The sequence below is a fragment of the Gorilla gorilla genome, chromosome 1 (genome assembly GCF_029281585.2).
Source record: "Gorilla gorilla gorilla isolate KB3781 chromosome 1, NHGRI_mGorGor1-v2.1_pri, whole genome shotgun sequence".
In the NCBI taxonomy this organism is placed as follows: domain Eukaryota; kingdom Metazoa; phylum Chordata; class Mammalia; order Primates; family Hominidae; genus Gorilla; species Gorilla gorilla.
The window spans coordinates 155439583-155461093 of record NC_073224.2 but is presented as its reverse complement, the minus strand read 5'-3'; the positions used below and the strand labels follow the sequence as shown (position 1 = coordinate 155461093).

Sequence of the window (21511 nt, the reverse complement as noted above, 5' to 3'; positions counted from 1 at the left end):
GATAGTTTTGATTTGAGCTTTTGTTTCCTCTGTGGTTTGTCATTTTGTTGGAAAGAAATCCAGTTTTTAAAAATTTTTATAAATATTATAAACTCTTTTTAGGACAAGGATTTATTGCTGCTTACTCAGAGTCAAACACAGTGCCTAGACCACAGTCCTGAATAAATATTTGTTGAAAATTAATAACTGTCTTAACATCAATGATTAAATAATATATAATCAATTACTGTGTTCTTAGTAACTGTAATGGTACAAAAATGATAAAAGATGCTATCCCTTCTGAAACGTGACATTTTAGAGAATAAATTTATAATAAATAATAAAGTTTGGGAAGAATGCAGGTAATAAGCCTTTTTTTTTTTTTTTTTTTTTTGAGACGGAGTCTCGCTCTGTTGCCAGTGCAACATATAATTTTGTATGTTTAATGAGGCTGATGGAACAATCCACAGACCAATTAGTGTAACTTTGTTCAAGGAGGAACCTGGAAGATATCCCAGTTTGTTAGAAAACACTTTGATCTATCAGTAGAAGACAGGACAATCAGGTACTATTTAAAATTTTTTGTTTAAACATGGTATTGCAACATCATAATATTTTTACTAAGATTAAACTGAAACTGCAGATTAAAATGTCTCAGTTTTCCAGAAACATACTTCTAATATCAACATAATCAATAGTAGTCCAATTTTTCTGTTTTTATAAATAAGGTAACAATATGCCCAAATGAGATGGGGGAAAAGTTATCCACCAACACCTTTTTGGATTATCTTCTCAAATTTTATTACTAGTTTTAAAGGTACATCAAACTATACTTAACTAGCAGCTTTCATAGCTAATTTGTAATTTAATATATTAATACCTGTACTTGATTAACTTGTCTCTTTAGAACAGAATTATATAGTGTGTTAAGAAGCAGTATAGTAGTAAATTGTTTATGTTATAGTTACTAGCTGTGTGACCTTGGATATGTTACCCAATTTGAATTGCACTGGTTTAAACGAGTTAATGAACACTATTCACATTACCAGTTTATTCTCAAGAAATGATGGAAAGACTAGGAGAATTTTGCACATATTTGCAGGATGAATTTAGGACAGTCTTAAGAATGATAACAATGCTAATTTAAATAATAGCTATCAATGAGCATCAACTACCAGGCACTATTCTAAGTATTTTACACATACTGACTCATTTAATCCCCATAAAGGAAACTCCATGAGGTAGGTTATGGTAATCATTCCCATTTTACAGATGAGGAAACTGAGGCACAGAGAGGTTCCATGGCTTTCCTAGGTGATATTATATAGTTAGTAAGTACTAGAGCTGGGCTTAGATCCTAAATAGTGTAGACTGGCTTCAGAGTTCAGTCTTAACCATTTTAATAACTACCTACCTAAATACTACTACTAATAACATAGCAAAAACCAGTTAGATAGCATTTACTGAGCCAATCACTATTCTAAATGCTTTATGTATGTTAATTCATTTAATTCAACAACTATTTGTGGAGGTACTATTATCCCTATTTTCAGATGAGAAAATGAAAACACAGAAAGTTACATTAATTCTTCCACGGTTATGTCTTTCATACCCATTGGACAAAATTCCAACCATAGTTAATAAATCACAAACTTCAAATGAGTCTTTAATTCTGCCAACAAATATACTACATTTTCTTGGTCCATTACTATTCTTCTAGACAACTCTGTCATACCTTCTCCTCAGACAATCAGGACCTCCTTTCTCTTGCATTCTCAGTGATAATTTTTGTTAAATAGAGGTAATTTGAAGAGAACCACGAATCTCAAAATTTTATGTACAGAATGAGGTTGTGGTTGTGGTTCAATTGAGATCCTCAGATACCCACCTCCTACACCATTTGTTAAGACTTTATTTTTCCTATTGCATTATTCAAAACCAGTTGACTCTATAAGATCTAGGACAACTTCTAGCTTCCCTTTCTGCTCAATGATTTTTTAAAATCCTTACGCCAATACCACATTATCTTCATTACTGAGGCTTTATAAGTAGTTATTGTTATCAGATAGCATAAGATTTCCAAGTCAATTTTTTTTCAAGATCATTTTGGTGATTCTAGATTCTTTGTGTTTTCATATAAATTTTAGAATCAGCTTGTCAATTTCTTACCAAAAGACTACTGGAATTTTGAGTGAAATCACCGTGAATCTGTCAGTCAATTTGGGAGGAAAACTTACATCCTAACTATACTTAATCTTCTAATCTATGAACACAATATATTTCTCTATTTATGTCACTAGTTTCTTTCAGCAGTGTCTGTGGTTTTAGTGTATTGCTCTTATATCTTTTAATATTACATTTATTTTTAGATATTTGGTATTTTTGAAGCTTCTATAGAATGGTATTTTAAAATTTTTATTTTCTAATTGTTGCTAGTTTATAGAAATGTAATTAATTTTTATACATTGAACTCATCTATTGAGATTTTGCTAAATTCAATTAGTTCTATCAGGTTTTTTTTTGTAGATTCTTTAGGACTTTCTACGTACATATTCATGTCATCTGTGAATAACAATAGTTTTACTCTTTCTTTCTATTTTTGTTATGAATTAAGTGTTTTTTCCTCCAGCTTCCTGAGTGTGAGAAGTTGTAATGGCAATAATAATGATGGCTTCTTGCTTTCAGCATAGTTCTGGTGATGGCCTCAACAATGGTAATTTCACTAATGGAAACATCATTTTAGGAGACCAAACCTAGAACCTGCTCCTCCAGTCTTTCTGATACACTTAATTTCCTTTATTACATTTCTTCCTGCTTAAACCTGCACTGAACTGATTCAGTATTTGGTACAGAAAGTGTGATATGGGCCAAAAACTTTTACAAATGAGAATCTCAGACTGGTTATTGCAAAAGAACTGCAATATTTTGTTAATTCGTGCTAGTAGAAACTTAGAAAAATATTATTGGAAATAGATTCAGAGCAGGAATGAAAGAATATAACTTTAAATTGGCTCAAGTTTAATAATATGGATACACTTATCAGAGATTCTGGATTTAATGTGCTAGCTCCAGCAACTGTGAGTGGTAAAAAACATTTTGCTAAATTGAGTGAGGCTGACAGAAACCTGGACAATATGGTGGTTCATATTGAGTAAATTTAGAATGCCAAGAATTTCTTGTTAAAAAGTAGAGCAAGAAATCCGAAGACTCTGGGATATAAAAATGTTAAGAGGAGATTTACATCCACTTTTTTTTCTTTTGAGACGGAGTCTCGCTCTGTCGCCCAGGCTGGAGTGCAGTGGCGCTATGTCCGCTCACTGCAAGCTCCGCCCCCCGGGTTCACGCCATTCTCCTGCCTCAGCCTCCCGAGTAGTTGGGACTACAGGTGCCCGCCACCACGCCTGGCTAATTTTTTTGTATTTTTAGTACAGACGGTGTTTCACCGTGTTAGCCAGGATGGTCTTGATCTCCTGACCTCGTGATCCGCCCTCCTCGGCCTCCCAAAGTGCTAGGATTACAGACATGAGTCACCACACCCGGCCCACTTAATTCTTTAACCAGACATTGGGGAAATATATTGGAAAGGCAACCCCAGAATTCTTTTAAAAAACCTTATAGTGGCTGTTTTGTGTCACATGGAATGAAGATAGGACTATACTTGATTTGTTTTTTCTTTTTTTTTTTTTTTGAGACGAAGTCTCACTCTGTTGCCTAGGCTGGAGTGCAGTGACACCATCTCAGCTCACTGCAACCTCTGCCACCCAGGTTCAAGCGATTCTCCTGCCTCAGTCTGCCGAGTAGCTGGGATTATAGGCACCTGCCACCGCGCCCAGCTAATTTTTGTAGTTTTAGTAGAGACAGAGTTTCACCATCTTGGCCAGGCTGGTCTTGGACTCCTGACCTCGTGATCCACCTGCATCGGCCTCCCAAAGTGCTGAAATTACAGGCGTGAGCCACCACGCCCGGCCTACTTGATTTCTTTAGAGATGACAGTATCCCCGAAGAAGCCAGTTTACAGCATTTTACTATATAAGAGAAAACAGTACCAGAGTGATCATAAGGATGTATGATTAAGAAATCCTTGACAATAGTTAATTGCCAAGGTGTCCCTAAGACTAATCATGATGTTCCTGAGACTGAAGTGGATAAGCTATTGGATAAGCTATTGGATAGCTTACTGAAGCTACCAGTAAGCTATTGGTCTGTATAACCAAAAATTATTTTTAGTCTTCACAAATAGACGTCTACCTTGAATAACCACGTGAAGATTCACATCCCCTTATTAAATTACGAGACCTTAGCCAGTTTACATACCCAGAACTTATTGAGTGAAGGGGAGGCCAGGTATCCTTGAGGAAAAACCCTGTCACTCAGCCACAAATATGGACTAAATTTCCGTACCTTCCTAAATTTCCTTTACCTTCCTTAAGGGGATGAGAGGTTGTTTACCCAGATGACTACAATGGAGAAAGGGAGGTACCCATACTTTTCAGGATTCATGGCAATGGCTTTGATGTGATTCTGATCGTTGGGGACCTGAATAACTCTGTGTTCCACCAATAGGGTGGAGGTTTAGAGGGGTCAGATAATAAGTGAAGTTTTAGCTAAATCAGTCTTCTGGTGTGCTGAATGGCTTTGCAAATTCTCCCTGTAGCCATTCCCTTAATTCATGAATGCGTACTTTGAAGGACTTACTCAGCAAATGGCAGAATCCTTATACTGCCTCCCTGACGCTTGCAGCATGGGCAATAAGGAATGTTATAGTAGAGAGGGCCAAGTGAAATATGATGGAATGGCCTATTCATTACCAAAATAGTAAACCAAAGAAAGCATTACCAACCTCCTGGAGGAATTGTGGGTTTTGTGCCATGATCAAAACTTGAAAATGGCAGAAAAGGTTATTCCTGTCATAGCCACATTCAACTCACCTAGTTGGTCTGTGGAGAAGATTAATGGGCCTTAGTGTCATGTGGTGACAATTGTAGCTGCTACTCCTTACATCGTCTCTTTATTAGAACAAATTATTACAGCCTGATGCTCCTATTACGCCATTCTTAATCTGGAAAATGCTTTTTTCTTCATCCCAATTAGCAGAGAAAACCAAAAGTAGCAAATAGGAATAGCAGTAGACCTTCACTGTTTTGCCTAAGGGCTGTGTCAATTTTGGCTCCTTGTCGTAATCTAGTTTATAGGCAACTTGACCATATCATGATCCCCTTGGACCTGATAAACAGGAAATACCAAATAATCTAGATACCTTAGGTAAGACATATGTTTCTTAGGGGGTAGGAGATAAGCTGCAAGAAAATTTAGGAGTCTATCAATTCAGAGAAATTTCAGGGAGCTCCATGGTCTGCGACATGTTGAGGTATCCCCTTGCCCCAGCTACTATTGAGAATGAAACAAAGCACTTTGTGGACCTTTTTTGGGATTTGTAGAGAGATTTACTGCATTAGGATGTGCTGCTCTATTTTTTATTTAAACCAACTGAATCAGAAGCCTGCCAACTTTGAGTGGGACTTAAACAAGAGAAGGCTCGTAAGGTGGTCCCAGAGGGATTGCAAGCAATGCTGCCACTTGGGGGGTTATTGGTTTTGGTTTTGGTTTTGTTTTGAGACAGGGTCTCATTCTGTTGCCCAGGCTGGAATGCAGTGGAGTGTTCACAGCTCACTGCAGCCTTGACCTCCCAGACTCAATCCATCCTCCCACCTTAGCCTCCTGAGTAGCTGAGACTACAGACACATGCCACCACACCCAGGTAATTTTTGTATTTTTTGTAGAGTTGGGGTTTCTCCATGTTGCCCAGGCTGGTCTCCAATTCCTGGACTCAAGCAATCGGCCCTCCTCAGCCTCCCAAAGTGTTGGGATTATAGGCATGAGCCACTGCACCCAGCCCACTAGTGTTTTAATGTCTGTCCAGATTATCCAATGATGCTTGATGTATAGTAGATTGGAACGCTGAATGGAGTCTGTACAAGCCCTGGTAGGAGAATCACGGCTCTAAGCCCTTGGGTTTGGGAGCAAAGGCATACCATCTTCAGCAAATAATTGTTGTTATATTGTTGCTGGATACTTTTATTGTTTCCAAATTTTACCTATTATAAACAGCACACACAAACAAGAGAGGAATATATACTTATGTGTAGAATTGCTGGAAAATGCCTATCTATAACTTAAATAATGCCAAAATGTATTCCAAAATGATTATACAAATTTACGCTCCCACTAGGAATCCAAGACATTTCCTGTTACTCTACATCCTCAATAATACATACTGTCTTCATACTTTAAAATGTTTTGCACTCTGGTGGATGCTCAATGCTATTTAACTGCGGTTTGAATTTTTTAATTTCCCTGGTTACCCTTATATTGTATGGACCCCATTTTGATAACCATTTTGTGGGGGGGGATTACCTGTTTTAAGTATTTCTATTGGGTTGTCTGCCATTTATTTCTGGTTAGTAGGAGTTTTTAATATGCTCTGGAAGATAGTCCTTTGATGTTTATGTGTGTTGCAAATATCTTCCTCTACTTTGTGGCTTGTCTATGGTTTACCTTGCTGAATACATTAAGTATCCCATATTCTTAATTTTTTCCACATTCTCTATGTCTCGGACTGAGAATGGTATGTTAGAATCTCCTTTTATTACCGTGTTGCTATTTATGCTTACACCTCCTGTGGTTTCTGCTTTATGTGTTTCTATATGTTATATGGCACAAAGTTGTTCTTATGTGAATATTATTACTTTTGCATTATGAAGCATCTTTCTTCGGCTCATTTAATGCCTTTTTGGCCTGAATTCTTCCTTACTGCATGTCAAAATACTCTGCTTTCTTTTTGTTTGCATTTATTTGATATATTCCCATTCTCGACTCCCCTCCTTTTTATCTGCCTTTCTGAGTCACTTTGTTTTAGATGTATCTCTTATGTACAGCCTAGAGTTGGGTTTTGCTTTGTAAGCTAGTCTGAAAGTCTTTTTTATTTAGTTAGATGAGTCATGTCCATTTATATAATTGATATGACTGATATGTTTAGTCTCAGATTTGTCATTTTATTTTATATTTACTGTGTGTCTTCTACTATTTATTTGGGTTTTTTTTCATCTTGGTATTTAGAAAGATTTTTATTTTTGTTCTAATATTTATCTTTATAGTAATACACTTAAGCTAGTATTTTTGGACCCTCTTTTTTCCTTTTTTAAAAATTTGTCCTTCTGCTTTTGGTTTGCTGCCTCTAAAATTATGCTCTGACTCCTCCTTGTTATATTTGAGGCAATCAGAAAACTTGTTCTACTTTCACTTTTTTCCCTCCCTTTTCTTCTCGTTTATTTTCAGTTGTGTTATTTCTACTTTGTCAAACAATATAAATTTTTTGTACCGTTCACTTAGTCTTATACCCTTACTTTTGTTTTAGTCTCAGAGCTATAATTAAATATGTTCAACACTTAACTGCCAATTATTTTGCAGAAGATTTTTCAATGATTTCTTGGTTAGATGCTCAGCCTATACTAGGAAAAGATCCTAAGCACAATATTCCCTTAGTTCTTGCACATTTAAAACTTTCTGTAGAGCAAGGATGGGCAGACTAAGGTCTGCACCATGCTTAGTAAGGCCTGTGAGCTAGGAAGGTGTTTTATGTTTTTAAAGAGTTGAAAAAAAGAGGAATATATGACAGAAACCATATGTGGCCCACACATATTTATTTACTCTCTGGCCCTTTACAGAAAAACTGTGCTAATTCCTGCTCTAGAGCCTTCATACTTTACTACTTGAAGGATAGCTTGACTGGCTATAAAATCCTTGGCTTATTTCCCTTGAGTTTCTTGTAAACGTTGCACTACTGATATCTTGCTTTATATGTTACAATTTAGAAGTGTGATGCCAACTTGATTTTCTTTGTAAACTGACTTGAGTATTTTTGCCTGGAAGGTCAGAGAATTCCTTTAATGTGTAATAGTTTTAGCAGGTTTTTCTAGGTACACAGTGGGCCCTTTCAATATGAAAATCAGAAATCAGAAATTGTTTTATTTCAAGGATGTTTTCTAAAATTATAATTTTAAATAGATCTGTTTCATTGTTTTGTTTTGTTTTTCTTTCAGGGGCAACAATTAGTCTTATCTTAGATCTTCTTTACCTTTATATCTGCCACTTTCATTCTGATCCATTTTACTCTTTTCATTATGGTTCACTTTCTTGGCTCCTTTTATTTCTATTCTATGTTTTTCTTACTATATTTTTGGTCATATATGTTCCATCTTGGAACACCTGCTAATTTATTCATTTCTGAGAGAATTTCTTTTTCTTTATTTCTTGAGTTTGGCCAATTTTCATTTCACACCTTCCTATTTTCCATTTTTATTACAAATTTTAAAATTTCTGTTTTATAGTGTTCATTAATATCTGCAAATGCTTAGTTAATTATATTTAATCTATGTTGGGAGCATTGTTAAGTTTTTCTCTGCTTCATGGCGTGTTTGTTTTGATTTTACTGCTCAGTTTTGAGGTTTTCTTCATAAGTAACTGCGTGAGTGCTAGATTATTTTATAGATGTTCATGTTTATTTGCGTTGGATTTTTCCATTATCAGTAATAACAGGTGTTCTTACAGAGGAACAGGGAGTGTTGTTTTGGTGGCTTTACTGTGTTTCTTAAATCAGGAGCACCCTCTTCTGCTGCTGTAGTGAAATGCAGTTTTTTGGGGTTTTTTTGTTTGTTTGTTTGTTTGTTTTTTGTTGTTGTTGTTTTATTTTCATTTTTCTTGAGATGGAGTCTCGCTGTCTCGCCCAGGCCTGACTGCAATGGCACGATCTCAGCTCCCTGCAACCTCCGTCTCCCAGGTTCAAGCAATTCTCCTGCCTCCCGAGTAGCTGGGATTACAGGCGTGCGACACCACACCTGGCTAAGTTTTGTATTTTTAGTAGAGACGGGGTTTCACCATGTTGGCCGGGCTGGTCTCGAACTCCTGACCTCAGGTGATCCACCCGCCTTGGCCTCCCAAGAAATGCAGTTATTTATGTTTCTTTTTTTAAGTAAATGGGCCTTTTGGGGAAATGGGTATGTTTTCTTTGGATTCTTTTCCACTAGCTTAGTTCAGTGGAGCTCTTGCCTTGGCCATTTTCTTCTTTTTTCTTACCAAACTGGCTCCCAAGGACATCTCTCCCTTTCAAAGCATTTTCTTCTCTCCCAGAAGCTATGTCTTCCCATGATTACTGCCTCTGGCTCCCTGTGTTTTTCAAATCCTTTCTTTTGAATTCCTCATAGAATCTACCAGGTTTTTTTTCTTTGCTCTATTTTTCCACTTCAGGTAGAGCCCTCTCTTTCCAGGCTAACTCGTGATTGGTGTTTCCTATTATTTATGTACAGTGCTGACACATAGTCCATATCTGACTCTCTGCTCAGATGTGGACTCCTGACCACACTCTGATCTAGTAGTCTTTATTTCCTCACTTATATGTAAAGGATTCTGTGCCCAAATTATGTTGTAGGCATAAATTTGGGTGGTTTTACTTGGCTTCTTTTTATGGTAGTTTGGAAGATTTGTGGAGCAATTCTAATTTAGGCGGCTGCCATTATCCTGTGGGAACTCAACTTTATAACATAACAAAATAAATAAGCTAGAAAAATAATACAGTACTCTGCCCTTTATCTGTCGTTCCAAGACCCCCTGTGGATGCCTGAAAACACAGATAGAACTCAACCCTATATATACTATATATACTGTGTTTTTTCCTGTACATATATACCTATGACAAAGTTTAATTTATAAAGTAGGCACAGTAAACAATAACAAAAACAATAACTAATAATAAAATAGAACAATTATAACAATATACTATAATAAAAGTTATGTGAATGTGGCCTCTCTCTCTCTAAAAGTATCTTATTGTACTGTACCATGGGTAACTGAAAGCACAGAAAGTGAAGCTACAAATAACGGGGACTAACTGTAAGACAAACAAAATAGAAGTGAGAGCTTGATGAAGATAAAAGTGAAAACTAATGAGGTACCGAAGCATAATTGAAAACAATTCAAGATCGATAAAGTGATAGTGGGAGAAACATCAACATGGTAAGGCTTGAGGTAATTCATCAGAAAAGGGTAGATATTAGTCTGTTCTCACACTGCTATAAAAAAATACCTGAGACTGGGTAATTTATAAAGAAAAGAGGTTTAATTGGCTCATGGTTCTGCAGGCTGTACAGGAAGCATGGCATCATCTGCTTCTGGGGAGGCCTCAGGGAGCTTTCAATCACCGTGGAAGGCAAAGGGGGAGCAAGGCTGGAGCAGGAGGAAGGAGTGGGGGAGATGCCACACACTTTTTAAATGATCAGATCTCACAAGAACAAACTCACTATCAGGAGAACAGTATCAATGGGGAAATCTGCCCCCATGATACAATCACCTCCCACCAGGCCCCACTTCCAACACTTAGGGATTACAATTCGACATGATATTTGGATGGGGACACAGATCCAAATCATATCAGGTAGAAACACAAAAATTAGGAAAGATGAAGGCAACAGAAACACAAACACAGAGGAGATAAGATATATTAGAATAAAATGTAAAATTATCTGCTAAAATTTTGACATGTGACAAAACTACCAATTTTCTAAGCAAATATAATCAAAATTGACTCAAGATGAAAAAAAATTAATAGGCATCTTAGAAAATATTTAAAGTTATCATAACAGGTAACTGAGACCAGAAATCTTGGAAGGAAATCATGTTTAGAAAGAAAAATAACAGATTTTTTTTAAATTTTAAGTTTGAAGTACTTGTTTATAATGTCCAAGTAATAGAATACAGAGACCAGAACATGGGAGAGAATCTGCAGCTATAAATACAAAATTTGGAGTTCATCACCACTAAGTAAAAAGAATGCATTTCTGGTTTGCATTATCAAATACCTACAGGCAAGTGAAAAAAGAATGTGACAGTGTAGCTGATCTTACTCATTTTCATGTTTGCTTACAGATAGCTGAAAAAGAGTACATCACCCTACCAGATCACCCTTCACTTCCTTGTCAACCTGTTCTTTCTTCAGGAATAACTGATATATCTTTATTACAAACTGAAAGTAAGTATAGTGCAATCGTAAGTTCAGATGATTCTGTGAGGTAAAGTAAATAATGTTAATGGGGAGTTATTGTTTAATGGGTATAGAGTTTCAGTTTGAGAAGATAAATAAGTTCTGGAGATGGGTGGTGGTGATGGTTTCACAACAATGTGAATGTTGTGCCACTGAACTGTACCATTTAAAAATATTTTAAATGGTACAGTTTGTTATGTAATATGTTCTACAACAATAAAAAAGTTAAATTCTAGGAATTTTATTTTTATTTTATTTTTTTTAGACAGAGTCTGACTCTGTTGCCCAGGCTAGAGTGCAGTGGCGTGATCTCAGCTCACTGCAACCTCCGCCTCTCGGGTTCAAGCAATTCTCCAGCCTCAGACTCCCGAGTAGCTGGGATTACAGGCGTGCACCACCACGCCTGGCTAATTTTTGCATTTTTAGTAGAGACGGGATTTCACCATGTTGGCCAGGGTGGTCTCAAACTCCTGGCCTCAAGTGATCCACCTATCTCGGCCTCCCAAAGTGCTGGGATTACAGGTGTGAGCCACAGCACTTGGCCCAGGGATTTTATATTTATTACTACATATGTTTAGTCACCAACATTATTTCATTTTAAAATATATATTCTGGCCAAGCATGGTGGCTCATGCCTGTAATCCCACACTTTGGGAGGCTGAGGTGGGTGGATCACAAGATCAGGAGTTCGAGACCAGCCTGGCCAACATGGTGAAACCCCATCTCTACTAAAAATACAAAAAAATACAAAAAAATTAGGCATGGTGGCAGCTGCTTATAGTCCTAGCTACTTAGAAGGCTGAGGCAGGAGAATCGCTTGAACCCAGGAGACAGAGGTTGGAGTGAGCCAGTATCGCACCACTACACTCCAGCCTGAGCAACAAAGTGAGACTCCATCTCAAATATATATATATATATATCATATATATTTATATATATATCATATATATTTATATCATATATATTTATATATATATTTTTATATATATCATATATATTTTTATATATATCATATATATTTTTTTATATATCATATATATATTTTTTATATATCATATATATTTATATATATATCATATATATTTATATATATATCATATATATTTATATATATCATATATATTTATATATATATCATATATATTTATATATATCATATATATTTATATATATATCATATATATATATCATATATATATAATCCTAAAATATACATTTTCCATGTACGATTTAAGTACAATAATTTTGAATCCCAGATAAATTTACCAAAAGTGTTAAACCAAAGAATATCAGCATAACTGCTTGAGCTTTACCTAGTTTCTACACATATATGAAATGCAGAAAAAACACACTATTTTATAAATCCCCTTATATATCACTCTTGGAAACTGAAATGACTCCTTTGCATTTTCCACATGGTAAATGCTATACTGTAGCAAGAAAAACAGTTTGGGATAAAATTTATTCTTGCTGCTTTAGACATTTTTTAAGTTTTACACTCCATATTTTAGGATATGAGCCATCTTTCAGCTTTGAGACATTGATGAATATGACTTATAATCTCTTTAGGAGAGAAGATTATCAAACAAATGAAACAAGTAAAGGAAGAAAGAAGGTATCTGGAAAGAAATAGAGAAGAACTAGTAAAAACAGTTGAAAAGCTATTTGAACAAAGCAAATTAAAACGATATCATGGTAAAGTTTATTACATACCTTTTATCACTATAAAGAAAACTTAAGTTTTACAGAATTGATCCTTTTAGAATAAATAATAAAGTTATAATTAATATTTACTGTTTTACTATTTTAGTTTAAGTGGTACATGATTAAGTTCAATATAGAAAACATGAAATTATTATGCAACTCTATAGAATAAATGCTTTACATAGGGTTTAAAATTAAAACTCAAATATTTTCATAACTGAAACTCATTAACTTGTTTATTAATTCTTCTATTCATTTATCAAATGCCTATTGAATCTGGCCACTATTCTAGGGGCTTAGGAGACACTATTAAGACAGACACAATCTTATCCCTGCCCACATAGATCTTACAGTCCAGTGGGGAAATGATAAGCAAGTTAAGCATCAATGATACATCCTTGCCAGCGCAGTGGCTCATGCCTGTAATCCCAGAACTTTGGGAGGCCGAGGCAGGCGGATCATTTGAGGTCAGGAGTTCGAGACCAGCCTGGCCAACATGGCGAAACTCCGTCTCTACTAAAAATACAAAAATTAGCCTAGCCAGGTGTGGTGGTGGGCACCTGTAGCCCCAGTGACTGCAGAGGCTAAGGCAGGAGAATGGCTTGAATCCAGAGGCGGAAGTTGCAGTGAGCTGAGATTGTGCCACTGCACTCCAGCATGGGTGACAAAGCAAGACTCTGCCTCAAAAAAAAAAAAAAAAACTTGATGAAAACTATGATAAAGGAATTACAAAGTTCTATGGATAGGAATACAAAGGGAGAACACCTAAATTAGATGGAAGAGATCAAGAGAGGCTTCCAGGAAAAGTGTTGGATATGCTAGGATCTGAAGTACACTCTTGGTTCTAGGTCTTCGGGCATGCTTTTCCCTCTGCCATCTACTTCTCCTCTTACCTTGAGGTACCCTCTTCCCAGTTTACCTGCCTATTTCCTATTAGTCAGTCAAGATCACCTTATATATCACTTACTGTAGAAGCCCACTTTGAGTCCCTTGGACTCTTCTGTACTTAATTTTTTGATATGTGTGTGTGTGTGCCTTGCTTTTAAAAGTGAATGAATGAGGGAAGTTAAGTAAGTTTTCTCGCAGTACAATTAGAAACAGTGTTGTTAGGACTGGTAGACTGATGAGGCAGGATGAAGACAGTACATGATGGTGGCTTGAGAGTTGCTAAATTATTTGAGAGGCCTCCGTTTTGGGTTGTGTTTGAGGATTATAAGGATAAAAGGTATCTATGGAATTAAGTGGTTTTAGGATTCTCAATTTACAGCAAAATTGTTTCAGCACTAGAACTGATTGAAGGTTATAGACAATGTCAGGAGATATTTCTCAAGATTCTGCTTTACACTGTGTTATGCTGAAAGTGGTGGCAATGAGTCAGCCTTGTGGTAATGTTAAAAAAGCAATTTTATCAGACAGATTTGAACAATGGACTGAAAATCACAGGACCAGTATTGTAACACCAGATCTATCTTTTACTTAGACAAGTTACTTCCCCTCTTTGTGCCTCACCCTTTCTGTTTATGAAATGGGAATGATCCATCACTTCCTATTTCAACAGGAATATTTCAAGATAAAAGGTATGTATTGGCCATAAAATATTTATTGAGCCTACTATGTGCCGGGCACTCTTTTAAATGCTGGGGATACAGCAGTGAACAAGACAGACATGGCCATGCCCATAAGGAGCTTGCTTCCCTATGGGAAGAGACAGACAATAAACAAATAAGTAAGACAATATCAGCTTTGATCAGAGCTGAGAATTCAATTAAAAAGAGCATAGTAAAGAGTGATGAGGCAGGGAAGAGATGCTTTAGGTAGAATTTTCAGAGAAAGTATCTCTGAGAAGATTAAGATTTGATTAATAGGGAGGCAGGCAGAAAGGGAACACTAAATATCAAGGTCAAGAAATAAGAATGACATTGTGGTATTAAGGGCCTGAAATAAGACCAGTGCTACTGAAACACTATGTAAGGAAGAATGCAGAGGGGGATAAAATCAGAAAGGTCAGCAAGGAATAAATGGGCCAAATCAAAGATTTTGGATTTTATTCTAAGCAAGGTAGGAAGCCACTAGAGGATTTTGAGCTAGGGATTTATATGATTTTAAAAAATATTTTAGAAAGATCAGAATGACTGCTGTATAGAATACCCTGTACAGGGGCAAGAATGAAAGCAGACAGACCAGTTAGAAAGAGAATGCAGACTTCTTGGTAAAAGATGATATTGACTAAGGATGTAGCATTGAAGAAGGTGGAATGTGCTAGATGCTAGAAGTATTTTGGCAGTAATACCGGTAGAAGTTGCTAAGGGATTGGATAATAGAGCGTGAGATAAATATCCAAAATCTTGAGCTAAAGTTCCATGTAGCTATATAATTTTAATTAAATCACCCTATAAAGTAGAATTTTTAAATTTGAGATTTTTGTTTCTATGATAAAGAAACTAAACAAATTCCGGTATACTGGCGTATAGTTTGTGTTCCTATTAAGTTTGTATTTAGAATCTCATTGGTATCAATGCAATTTGTTAAACTGGTAGTGTTTAATTTCTAACGATTAATTTTGGATTAGTTTTCCATAATCATGGGAAAAAGTAACATATATATATTACTTTTATAGTTATATATGTTATATGTATATATGTTATAGTTTTATATACGTTATAGATTACTATATATAACAAGTATATATATTGCTTTTATAATATATATTACTATTCAATGTATTACTTTTAGATATATTACTTTTATAGTAATGTATATTACTATAAAATATATATATATATTACTATATTTCTATACAAGTTCTCTTATAATCCAAAAAACATTTCTTCCTCAGGTCTAATGACCTCAGTATATAGAAAAAGGAGAAGAGGAGAGAAAGAGGAAAATGGTTTAAATTGACATTAGCTCTAGGATCCTTTCCAGGATGAAAAGTTGAATCCTTTAATACTCAAACGAAGGCCTTTCCTTTTTTTTTTTTTTTTTTTAATAGCCTACGAAGGTTGGAAGAAAAAATACTTGGAAACAAAGAAAGTTACAGCATCAATGGAGGCGGTTTTAACAAAACTTCGAGAAGATTTGGAACTCTACTATAAAAAACTGCTCATGCAACTTGAAGCCAGGGAGATCAAGATGAGACCAAAGAATCTGGCAAACATCACAGACTCCAAGGTATTACTAAATGTGTCCCCCTTCCGTTAGAGAAGTTCTGTTCAAAACACATGCTTTATAAGTGCTAGTAGTATCACAAGATGCATTAGGCTAACTTTGACTTAAACTTGCTTAAAACAATAAAAAAACTCATGACCTTAGGTAATAGGAGGAGCATTGCTGAGGAGATACAGTCAGCAGCTTAATGTTGCCTTTAAGGGGTCTGATATTTCCTTCCTGTTATTTTCAGTGTTAATTTCATTGTAAGACTGCTTCTAATAGTAGCAATAGAGTGGTCAGTGGCAAGTAGGGCTTTATATCCCCAAACAGGGAGAAACCTCTCTCTGAATCATGGAATATATAAATCTTTCCCTTTATCCTAGGTAAGGGATCAACTAGGCCTACCCCTGGATAAGAAATAGTTGCCAAGGAATGCTATATGCTGACTGACTTACAGACTAATTAGGATTTACCTCTGTACCTGGGACAGGGTCCATTTCCTGACTCTATGGGAAAGAGGCAAATACCTGATGAAGTAGGGCAGGGGACAAACAGTGTCTGCTATAGTCCTGTTATTTGGTGGTGGTGGCGGGAGGGCTTATAACACCCAGGAATTTAAAGAAATTATGAAATTTTCATCAGTTCTTTTTTTTGACACAGCCTTGAATCAGAGACATGAAGTTTATTTTACTATTAATTCCACCATATAATTAAATAACAGACAAAAAAATTCAAGAGGGCATTTAACAATTTGATTTGGGTTGGATCAATCCCACTTATCCAAAAGTAATTTTAAAATATGTTAACTATGATTAAAAGTAAGGATTTAACTTTAGACAAGATGAAATATTAAAAGTTTATTATTTTAAATAAATTTAATATAAAATCCAAATAGGCTTAAGTAATGGTTTGTCCATAGTAGTTGGTACTTTTTTTTTTAGCATAGCTTATACTTTATCTTACTGTTTAATCAGTTCAATATAAGAATTTTTTCACAAAACCAGTTTAAAACTCTTAAATAACTTCTTTAGCGAGGACCACTATAACTCATAAACTCTTCTGGACAAAAACCAAAAAGTCTTCTTATTTTAAATAGGTTTTCTTGTATTAAATTAGTTTTTGCATATAAAATATAGTATCATATTATTAAGTATTTTAAAATAATTCTAATCTGATTCAGCTGATAAAGCATTATGACAATTTTAAAGTCTTGCTAATAACTAAGATATTATTCCTTTCATAGTAATAGTTGTTGGTTTTTACGGTGCTAATTTAATGGTAACTTTAGAGAAAGTGTTCCTTAAAATGCAAGAAATCAACAGAAACAAACAGTAATTTCTCCAAAGCAATTTAGTTTACTTTACGGAATAGGTTATTTTCATGATTTACTCTTTTGATCTTTATCATTTCATAGTTTATGTTCACAAGGCAGTTAAAAATAAAAATGTTTATATGTTATACTAAATAAATGTCTATCTATCCACACAGAATTACCTAATAATCCAGATCACTGAGGTACAGCATGCAATTGACCAGCTTAAGAGAAAACTGGATACTGACAAAATGAAACTCATAGTAGAAGTTAAGGTAATTTACATTTTTCCTAATCAGATCATTATAACATTTATCTTGAAATAAAATATTTTGGTGTTTTAACTTTGGGTGTCAATAATATAAGGGTAGCCAGGATTGATTGTATTAAAATTGTTACCTTAACAGTAAAGAGCATAGGTGAAAAAAAATGCAAGAAGAAAAACTAAACCTGTGAAAAGATGCATGATATAATAAAGCCAAAGTAAAATTTAGTAAAATTGTACTAGGAAGAATTAAAGGAAAAGGAACCTGTGAGTCAATATATTCTCAAAAAAATTTTTAAGTAGTTTTCCTGTATTAGAATTATTAAGTCTGATAAACCACTGAGCTCTCCTCTGAACTGACAATTTTTCATGGGTAATCGTTTCATTTTTTCTGGTTATTTTCATATGTATTCTATTATTTAAATATGAATAATGTGTCTTCTACTAGATGTTACGTTTCCTTCCTGGCAGAGACTATGCCTTAGTTAACTTTGTTTCTCCCATGGGACCTTTTGTATAGCAGATGCTTAGTAGAGGCTTCTGGGCATGCTCTATTTGGTGAGAACTGTGTACAACTAATTACATCATAGAAATTATCTGTGAAGTACATATGTATTAAAAAGCTTTTTTGTTGAACAGAAAACAGAAGATTATACATTTTCATACAAGTACCCATAGCAAGGCAGGAAAATGAGAATGATAATTATATGAATGCCCTCATTTCTTTATCAGAAACAGCTTTATGACACAGAATAATGACTGCATTCTAGAATTAGCTCCTTTTAAAAAAATTTGAAAAAGAAAAAAGAAAATCAGTACTGTCCTCGGTTTCAGATAAAAATAAAAATAAATTTAAAAATAAAAAAATAGAATTAGCACTGTCCAACAGAACTTACGTGATGATAGAAATGTTCTATGCCTGCACTGTCAGATTGGTACCCACTAGCCACCTATTGATATTGAGCACTTGAAATGTAGTTTGTGTGACTGAGGAACTGAATTTTAAATTTTATTTAATTTTAGTTAATTTAAGTTTAGTAGTTACATATGGCAACTGGCTTCTACTATACTGGACAGTGCAGTTCTAGATTCTTTTTACAAGCAGCATTCTCGAGGCTAAATAAGCCCTGCTTTGGCACCGAGAAGCTTAAAACTTAAAATAGAAAAGGAAAAGAGCAGAGGATAATTTTTAACAAAATATCAGTTAAATATGCACTCAAAAAATAATTTGTTCAATGAAGGAAAACTGTCTATTCAATATATGGAGATAAAGCCAATATGTAAACTTGTACACTTAATAATTGGGTAGTAGGAAGGAGTAATAAAAATGCCCCCAGAGGCTTGGATTATGACTCCCCTCATGCTGTTTTCTTCTGGAAAGCATGCGCATTACTTGTAATCTTTGTATATTTTAACATTACAAATGTCACTCATGGTTTGAACTCAAATTAGAATTGTTCATACAAAAACAGTAAGGACAAGTGGAATAAGAGGGAAAAAAAGAGAACAAAGTTTTCAGCTTATAGGCTGGGGGGAAAAATCCTGTATTTAACCGTAGTGCCTGATTGACACATAACAGACATTATTTAAGAAGTTTTATTGATTTCTGAATGATCTCCCCAAAACAGCACTACCTTTAAGATTCAGAACTAAGGGACAAAAAAAAAAAAAACCCAGCCTGAGTCTCTTGCAACCATATTCATTCGAGATAGTATAGCATAAGTAGTGCTTCTCAAAGTTTAATATATCATCTGAGGATCCTGTTTAAAAATGCAGGATCTGACTCAGTAGGTCTGGGTGCAGCCTGAGATTCTTCCTACCTAACAAGCTCCCAACTGATGCTAATGCTGCTGTCCACAGACAACACTTGGAATAGTAAGGGCTCTGGTACCAGGTGGTTTGAATTTGAATCCTGGCTGTACCCACTTCACTTACTAGTTTTTTATCTTGAGCAAGTTACTTAGCCTCTAAAGGTCTCCATTTCAACTGTAAAATGGGGATAAATACTAGTATCTGATTCTGTAAAATTTTTGAAAAAAAAATAAGAGACTAATACACTTAGAAGAGTGCTTGCCACAGAGTAAACACTATATTTCTGAAATATCTATTCAGTTCCTAAGGGCTAGGAATTAAGGGGTTTTTTTGTATTTTGTTTTCTTGTTGTTTTCACTATTTTCTTTACACATTGAGAACAACAGGTTTTGAAGTTTAAGCAAAACATAAAATTCTTTCTCACTCTAGTTTTTAGAACAGTTCAATTGTATTGTCCCTATCTACTCATAAACTAGGTTACCTTATAGCATATCTCACCAGTAGATAAGCATGCTTATTAAACAGCATTCATAATCTACACATTTACTGTAGTAATCCAGTGGGAGTTGAAAGCACTGAAGCCAAATGAGAGAAGACAGTTAAAGCGGTTACAAAAACCCTGTTTACATGACAACTATGATGTACTTTTAGAAGGGTATGATGAAGTTCATTTTTGAAAAGTAATTCTTTTTATAGATGAGAAAACAAGCAGTTTCAGATTTACGAACATTGAAAACTGAACTGGCACAGAAAAAAAAATAATACATCTCTACAATCTCAATTAGGTACGTTAATTTAAAACTTTTATTTGTAAAAAAATTTAAATATGTATTTGAACAGATTTGTTTAACCATTATTCTCCTTGGCAATGTTTTATAAAAAGCACAAGGTTTCTCTTTCTCCACTTTCCATGTGGGTATTACAAAATGTTTCAGGAAATATTAGATGTAATATAAAGCAAAATGATGACTGGTTATTTTTAACATTTCAAGTCCTTTACATATTATTTTACAGTGCTAATTTTATAATTTTCATTTTAATAATTTAATAATAAAATTCAATAATTTATTTAACAATTTAAGAGCTAATATAACTATAAAATCTATTTGCAAAGAATAAATGTATATTAATGAATACTAATATATTTGCATGAAAATACAGACCATTTAACTTAATTTGTTCATTATATCTTAATTAAAAGAAATCTGGAAATATAAAAGAATGGGGGTATTGAAGTTGCATTCTGAGCTATGATAGAGATAAGCATCTAAGAATTTAAAATTTTTAATTGATTTATTTTAGAAATATGAAGACAACAGTGATCCAACATATACTATGAAAATGGTTGATTTTACTCTGTCACAAACAATTGTGTAAATAGGAAATGTAATATTCTCATAACAGATGGTTCAATCATCATGTATTCCAATTTACAGGGGCAAAATGTGCAGGGAAGCCAGGATTTATGTAAATCTAGAGTTCAAAGATACAGATTTTTAATCTGTAATTAGGAACTAATAAGGGCAGCACAATGTTGTTCTTAATTCCCTGGAGAAAGAAAACAGACTTTATTACATTTAGAAAACTTATTTGTATAAAATTGATCTTTTAGAAAGAGAACTAGTTGAGAAGCTAATCAGTGTCTTTAGATCATTAAAAGCACAATGCAGCTCATGCCTGTAATCCCAGCTGTTTAGGAAGCCAAGGCAGGAGGAGTGCTTGAGCCCAGGAGTTGGAGACCCATCTGGACAACATAGCGAGACCCTGTCTCTACAAAAAATAAAAATAAAAAAGATAGATTGCAGATGTAGAAAGAAAAATTTAACCATGTAAGCAAGCTAGCCCAGAAATAAATTATATATGTCCATAAATGAAGAAATGAATAATTAGAAGTGTGACAGTGAACAGAATCAAGTTCAACTGCAAGTTATTCCTATTATTAAAAATTTTACAAATGAACTTCATAAAAATAATGTAGTTGGAAAATATTAGGTAGTTCTAACTTACCAATTCAAAATATTACTGTTACATTCTTCTATTTTGTGAATACATTTAATCTTCTGGATTCTTTTTAATTCTCACTCACTGTCCAAAGGTTTAGTTCAAGTACCTCAGAGAATATAAATACTATATGGAGTCAGGAAGCAGAAAAATTATTTTCATCAGTTTGATGAACCTAAAGAGGAGACACTGCATT

The 21511-nt window shown here is 34.6% G+C and overlaps 1 protein-coding gene across 1 annotated transcript in view; it reads left to right on the top strand.

Annotated features, from left to right (window-relative positions):
* Positions 1-21511, top strand: part of SPATA1 (spermatogenesis associated 1) — a 56889-nt gene that overhangs the window by 23138 nt on the left and 12240 nt on the right. Inside the window, exons 7-12 of the mRNA XM_055380474.2 lie at positions 4071-4168; positions 10957-11059; positions 12641-12766; positions 15768-15946; positions 17414-17512; positions 20011-20099. Coding sequence (XP_055236449.2) covers positions 4071-4168; positions 10957-11059; positions 12641-12766; positions 15768-15946; positions 17414-17512; positions 20011-20076 — 671 coding nt within the window. The 3' untranslated portion in view covers positions 20077-20099. The remainder of the gene's footprint in view (positions 1-4070; positions 4169-10956; positions 11060-12640; positions 12767-15767; positions 15947-17413; positions 17513-20010; positions 20100-21511) is intronic.